We start from the raw sequence: 7,618 nt of genomic DNA on the forward strand, positions 1-7,618 counted from the left end.
AAGTTCTCACTGAGACGACTTCGACAACAAAATTAAGTTTCACAATAAAAGTCTTTGATAGCTTTTGAGAATCTATTTTGGTGTAACTGGACTGGAGCAGCTGTAAGTTCAGTAGCCTTAACAAAGACACGATTCCTGACTTAGCTAATGTTCATAGGAGTTATTGCATTTTCCATGAAGTTGGGATGAACAGAGGATAAGGAATGCTGGAGAAAAGGTGATTAATTTACCAAATTAAAGTTAGTACAATCTCTGCTAAAGTACACAGCAACGTTGTAAATTTGAAGCATAAAAAAGTCTCAATGCACCATGGGAGCCAGTTTTGTCCAGGAAGTTGCTGAGGTTGAACAAGGTGTTCCGGGATGCCAGGAACTGCAGGAATCTCTGCAGAGAAAAACAAATAGTTACATTTTCACTCCATCCACCCATTTTCTTAACCTGGGAGTGCCAGAGCCTAATCTGGCTACCGTTGGGTGAACAGGTTACCAACCTGTTGCAGGGCCTCATGCTCACACCAAGGGACAATTTAGAGTAATCAATCAACATTCGAAGCTTGTTTTAGTATTGAGAACTATGGCAGCATAGACAAACTCACCCTGTCTCCCTGACTTTAAAAAGGTTAATGCAATTATTTAAAAACTCTTTTTGAGGGGAGACTGACATCATAAATCCACTCCACCATAACCAGATGAAGATTATTCTATTATTACAGAATATTCATCTAGATCATATGTTTGCTCGTTTTAAGAATCCCTTCTTTCTCTTTGTTGAGTTTTCTATGAGACCGTGTTGTCTTCTTCTTTCCACATCCATTCCCTCTCTTCAGGTGTTCGGGTGTCTCTTGGGTCAGGAATTCATCTAAATATAGAAGGAACTTTGATTTTGCACACCTGATGAATTCTTAAGATCCTTGTAATTAAATTCCAGCTGCTAAAACTCCTGGTCTTGTGCGGTTGCTAAAGAGGGTCAAAGAATTCAGTCACATCAGACACACATTAGTTCCACCTGCTTAGCTGCGTAATGATACAAGTAATATATATTTGCAGTACATGTGGGAACGTGGATATACTATATTGAGCATCTGACTGAGAGAGGTAAAAAAATATATATATATCCAAAGTATTCTCACTCACAGATAGTCATATATTGACATTTGGTTAAGAACTCCTCCATTGTCGATTTGGATGCCCCCAAATCGACCATTTTTGACTTGCACTGTGTTCCCATTAAATCATGGGTCCCCAACCTCTGGGCCACAAACCAATACCGGTCCAGTGTTTGTTGTTGCACCGGTATCCAAACCCAGTACCAGTACCCTAACCAGGTACTGGTTCACGTCAGGTACCAGTTCGCCCCCGATACCACATCTGGTACTGGTTCGGGTCTGGTACCAGGTCCGGTGCTGGGGTGGGGTCCTGATACCAGGTTTGGATACCGGTTCTGAACGTGTCCAGATGACCAGTCCACGTCCAGTACTGCATCCAACCGCATCCCAAGGGGTTGGGGACTTCAACCCTATGCATATAACCTGGGTTCACATGTTCCAGTTCCAGTGCACGTGCTACCAACACAAGCACACACAGGTTGCAGTGTTGGGGGTGATGTCTTACAAAGTTACAAATTATTGTAATTTAATTACTTTAGTCAGTAAAGGAGTAAAGTCGTGAACTACAGTACAAATTTAGGTAATTAAATTACAATTACTGGACTACTGGTGCAGTCAAATTATAATAAATAATAAAACAAATTCATTTGTGTAAACAGTTGGTTCTAATATTTTACCCCAGTTTGCATTCTTCTCTTCTCCCTACCCCTCCATTTGAAGGGGCATTTTTAGTGTAAGTGTGGCTGGATTTTTTTTTTTTTATATCCGACCCTCTAAGCAGAGGGATACAAAGTCCTCTGTTGCAAGGGTAAACCGCGCCGCGCTGAGAAGCGATTTTCTTCTCGTGGGTACGCTCTGAAGTACAGAAGTTTACATTTAAATGTAAGTAATGACTTTTTGTTGTAGTTTGATCTTTTTAAAGTTATAAAACCGATGTTATGTATATTCAAGCGCTGGAAGCTCAGCGCTAACGCTAGCAGACTGGATTATTGGTGACATCATTAAACGAAAGTGGCGCCTGAGTTATGAGACACTACTTTTTCATAACTCTCCGTTTGGAGGGCCAAATGAAGGGGAAGGGAGAAGGAAAGAATTCGGATTGGGCCTTTATCATAGTTACAGTGAACGAAAACAAATATGAATACAAAAAAGTTACAGATGCATATGCCAGATTGGTCAAAATAAGATGAACAGAGTCCAAATTTAGACATGGACAAATTCATAGGGGCATACAGAAACTGGAAACTCTGATTACAGTATTTCCAATTTATTGAAAACAAAGGCAGAAACATTTCTGTTATGAGCAAGTAATATCCTGGAGATGAACTTCTTTCCACTGGTGTAGTGTCATGGGCAACCTGTCTAGAGTACACACTAGGACTGCCACGATTAGTCAATTAATCATTGACTAATAGACTATTAAAATAGTCGACTAATTTAATAGACAAATAATCATTACTTTATATTGTATGGAGTCAGAGTGTAGTAAAGTTGAAATTTATAATGGTATCATGATAGCTTCTTGGACTATTTTGGCATTTATTCAGGTTTTTATGGCTATTTTGGGGTTTAGCTAATATTTCAGCTGCATGCTAGTTGTTTTGGCTAATTTAGGCTTTTTTAGGCTAATTTGGAGTTTAGCTAATATTTCAGGTACATGCTTGCTGTTTTGGTTAACTTAGGCTTTTTTTCCAGTTTTTTAGGCTAATTTGATATTTAGCTAATATTTTAGCTGGCTATCAACTTCAGCATTTTCAAGTATCAACTTCAGCGTTTTTAGCAATCAATTTCAGCATCTTCAGTAGCCAAATTCAGCTTACAGCATTCACACCAGCATTATCACAGGTAATGCTATATATCTAGTTTTTAGTTCATTTAAAGCTAATGATAGTTAAGATGTGTGCTTTACATCCAGTTTGCGCATGACCTGATTAGTCGACTAATCAGAAAAAATAATCAGTGATTAGTCGACTATTATAATAATCGTTTGTGGAAGCACTACTACACACTGTGTAGGCTACTATATAATGTAAATTTTCTTCTGTTCATGTGATTAAATTCATAGGTTGGTGCTAAAAAAACCTGGTTGCCTTTGTGTTTTCTTTATTTTGTGTCTTGTATATGCTAGCCTTATTCCTTTGAGAATTTGTATGTAAAAGTAACATGAAGTGAATTACTTTTTAAATTAGGGAGTTAATTAAATTGTAATTTCATCCAGTAACTTAAGTAATCAATTACTCTTTAAAAGTAATTTACCCAACACTGTCAGCTTGTTCCAGATTAAACATCTTTAGTTGTTTTTATCTACTCCTGTTTGGAGCTTTTGGAACCTGCAGATGCTGCCGGGTGGACAGACGCCTGATGTGCAGCACCTGTGAGCATGAGCCCTGCAACAGCACTCAGTAGCTGTCTGTTCTAATAATTGGCATGCCACATTCAATCCGGATAGAGCATTTGTGATCTTCAGCTGCTGTCATGGTTTGAAGTGAACCCTACTGCAGGCTCCAAATGAAGGCTGAAATCTACATCTCACACCAAGTTAGGGATATTGTTATTGTGTGAATGTTTTGTAAGCGTTCACACTAAAGTGATTCTACTGCTCCTTTTCATACGTTTTTTGGCACTAAAAAAACACAATTCACACTACCAGTGATTTCAGTAATCTTGGTATCAGAACATTCAGCTCGTTCAGGACATTACTGCTTGTATTTTTTGGTATTCATAAACTGTATAGTTTTTGAAATGTTGAGAAAAATATGCCCCATAGGAAATGAATGAGAAAGTCTTTAAATCTCAACATTTTAAGTACAAGCCTTTAAATGTATTCATGGGAGATGTTTTCATCTTTTATAGTAATTTAAATATATATATATATTTACCTAATATTTTAGCAATACACAGATGTTTTGGGCTAATTTGCTATCTACTGGGGCTTTTTTAAGCTAATTTAGAGTTTAGCATCTATTTTAACAACAGGCTAATGTTTTTGACTAATTTGGTTTACTTAGGCTATTATTAGGTTTAGCCAGAATTTAAGCAACGAGCTAGCTTTTTTGGCTAATTTAGCATCCACTAAGGTTTTTTTGGACTAATTTGGAGTTTAGCTAATATTTAAGCTACACATAAAATAGTTTTATAAAATTAGCATGTAGTAAGAATTTTAAAGCAATTTTACTACAAACTTTTCAGAAATTTAGGACAACTTTAGTGCTCTTTCACAGTTCTTTAACTCAATTTCCAGTCTTTTAGCAAATTTAACATTTCGCAAATAGCTTTTGCATTTTCAGCAAATCCCTCCAGCAATAAAATAAGTTGTGTCACAATTTTGAGAAAAAAGCTTCAGCCTCTTCAGTGAGTACTTTCAGCAAAAAGCATTCACGCTAGCATTAACTCAGGTAATGCAACTTTTCTGGTTCATATCAGTTCTTCTCTTATTTGGTCTGAATTTTAATAAAAGCTCATTTTGAGAATACTAATCATGAATGATAAGAATCTCCACTTTCATTAGTTTGATATTTGTTACCCTAAATATTCCCAAAAATAAATAAGATATTCCCAAATAACAGTAGACCATTTCAACAGTGTCTAATTGTGCAGTTTGTACAAACACCAGCATTTCAGGACATAATGTTCACGCCTGTCTTCAGAATCAAAGTCAAAATGCTAATTTTCTGCCAAGAGTTTTACTGCTATATTTACCCCACACAAACAGAAGCTTCTGGCACAGGTACAGAACAGCATCAATCTTCGTTATGTCAAAGGTTTAGCTCCACCTAAAACAACTACACAACCTGCATCTAAATCTAAGGCACCTGAGGATGAGTATTTTCACTTTGAAATTTTGATTTTTGACCCCCTTGTTTTTTTGTTTTTTATTTAAACAAAAGTGTCAGCTCATTCTTCTCCATGCTCACTACTTTGTGTGAATCATTCAGCTCTGTACACAATGAACCATATGTTTTTGTATGTCATTTTTAGCTATTGTTTTGCTGCATTTGCTAAAATGCGAGCAGCAGTTTAGGTGTCATTTCAGTTGGATTGGTTGATTCTGCCATAAGAGAAAATATTTCAGGAATTGTTGAAAATATTTGCTGTAAAGCACAGGCTTTACAAAAAGCAGCAGCTGAACAGTAGATGAATTCAGATCGTTGGAGGTCGTGTGCTCACCTCATTGCCATGAACCATGAGGTGGTGTGTGGTGATCAGGGCTTTGAAGACCACCACCCAGCTGGCGTTGCCGACCCTCTCCAGCAGGGTGTCGGCCATCTGGGGAATGTTCACATTGGTTTCCTGGGTGGCCTGGATCAGGACTGAGAAGCAAAAACGAGAAGAGGTGATGAATTTAGCTTGGTAGAATGTAGTGAGTTTAGATGGTGACAATAGAAGCAAACATGAGAAAATTAAACCCATTTTAAACACCTGTTTATGTTAAATGTGAACTTTTCATATCTTAATCAATGTTCACTTATTTGATTACCCTTTCAGCAACATTTTTCTTTGTCGTGCACCAAAACTTTTTCTTATTTCTGCACAGATCTGTCACAAAAAACATTCCCATAAATATTTACTTTTAAATCTTCTATTTACCTTCATTTAACTCACATGAAATAAAACTTAGTTTCACTTCAATCCACTGGTGGTGTTTGTTTCACATAAAAACGGACTGCGACAGAGTGTCACTGCAGAGACATAAAAGTATTCAGAAATCCCAAATTGAAGACACGATAGCAATGACAATCAGACCTGCAGCACCGGCTGTTAATCACTGCAGCAGATTCTCTGCAAAGGAGCACAATGGTGCTTTCAAATGTTCACTCAAAAGATCGGCGATTTCATGAACAAAAGGAGTTTCATCGGATTCTGGAGGAAAGGTTTTCTATTCACACACAAAAATCAGATAAAGATTTATCCAATAAAAGGAATCTAAAATTTGAACCCACAGAGCAATCAAGTTTTTTTTGGTAACATTTTTCTGACAAAAAGAAAATTACCACATTCTTCAAGTCTAATCTGACAAATGTCTTTGGCCACTTGCTAAAACTGGAACTGCCAGTCAACACTTATTACAAACAAATATGGAAGTTTGGAGCTAAATTCATTTAAATTATGACTAATTAAAAATATTTCAAAGTGTGAAGAATTCTCACAAAAATTTAAGTGATTTAAAACAACACATCTCATAAAAATGTAGATTAAATTTATCAAAATAATTTAAAATGCATTCACAGAATTTTTTAAACAAACAGGTAAAAAAAAAAACGAGAAGAACAAAGTTTTCTAATATTGACAAACAAATCCCATGATGCTCAGCACAGACCTCACCCATCTACAAACACTACACAGGACTTCTACATCAACCAGACAAAAGAATTGTTGTCTTTCTGAAAATGTATTTGAAAAAAAAAAAAAATACGTTTACAATCTTTTTATTGTTAACACTTGAAAATTAACTTTTACCCCCAAAAATGTAAAAGCTCTTAAAAACTAAATACCTAAAACAACTGGATGAGTCTGTGTGAAAATCACACTCTACATAAACCTGCAAGCCTGTAAGTACATGACTGTGTAGCACTGTTTAACTGTTCTATGATTTAAGTATTAAAAAAAGAATAACATTAAGCCAAACCAACTTTTAAATCACACCATAACTAAATGACCACAGCAGGGGTGGAGCTACAACATTTTACGTGGGAGGAGACTTTGGAGGGGTGGCTTGGGCTAGGGCAGAGGTCTGCAACCTTTAACGCTAAAAGAGCCATTTGGTCCAGTTTCTTAAAGACCAGAACCCAACAAGAGCCACCTAATCAATTAAAAAATGTACAACAATTATGCTTTTTTGTCAATTAAATATTTATTAATACATTTAGAAAAAACAGTGTCTATAGGTGTATATATATATATACATATATATATATATATACAGTATAAAACAGTTGTAACTTCTTTTACTTTTGACAGCAGCAAACACTAGTTACTTTCAAAATAAAACCCACCCTGATTAAAAATGCCAGATAGTCAAGCATGATTTTTTGCATCATTAGGATTCGGGTGTGCTATTTTCCTTTTACTCTCAAAAATAAAACTAAATAAAACAAAAAAAATAAATAAACAAAATTTGAGTGGAATCTATGTATTAAAAGAAAAAAAAAAACCTTGAAATATTTATAATAATCTGAGATTTTTATTGTCATTTTCTGAGGCCCAAAACACATAACTCAATCATTTTAAACTGCATTTGTTTAAAACTTTAACCACTTTAGTGAAATTTACCAAAATTAAAAATTTTAGCAACTTTTGATTAACTATAAATTAAAAACATTTTTTTTGCTTAGTTGTTTGACATGTTAAAAATCTAAAAATAAAGGCTAAAATTTGAATAGCCAGTCTATTATTTATTCAATCGTTAGCATTTTTCATTAAAGCTAAAGAGCCACAATAAAGGGATTAAAAGAGCCACAGGATGCAGACCCCTGGGCTAGAACAAGCAGTTTAGTGTTCTGTTTTATGTATGTT

The 7,618-nt window shown here is 35.5% G+C and overlaps 1 protein-coding gene across 10 annotated transcripts in view; it reads right to left on the bottom strand.

The window, feature by feature from the left end:
* The window catches only part of snap91a (synaptosome associated protein 91a), a 52,507-nt gene that overhangs the window by 27,060 nt on the left and 17,829 nt on the right, over positions 1-7,618 (bottom strand). For all 10 annotated transcript variants that reach the window (XM_024267659.2, XM_024267657.2, XM_024267655.2 and 7 more), the window contains exons 2-3: positions 5,273-5,415; positions 309-384 (exon numbers count right to left, since the gene is read on the bottom strand). In XM_024267659.2, coding sequence (XP_024123427.1) covers positions 309-384; positions 5,273-5,415 — 219 coding nt within the window. The remainder of the gene's footprint in view (positions 1-308; positions 385-5,272; positions 5,416-7,618) is intronic.

Source organism: Oryzias melastigma, linkage group LG16, assembly GCF_002922805.2.
Source record: "Oryzias melastigma strain HK-1 linkage group LG16, ASM292280v2, whole genome shotgun sequence".
NCBI lineage: Eukaryota > Metazoa > Chordata > Actinopteri > Beloniformes > Adrianichthyidae > Oryzias > Oryzias melastigma.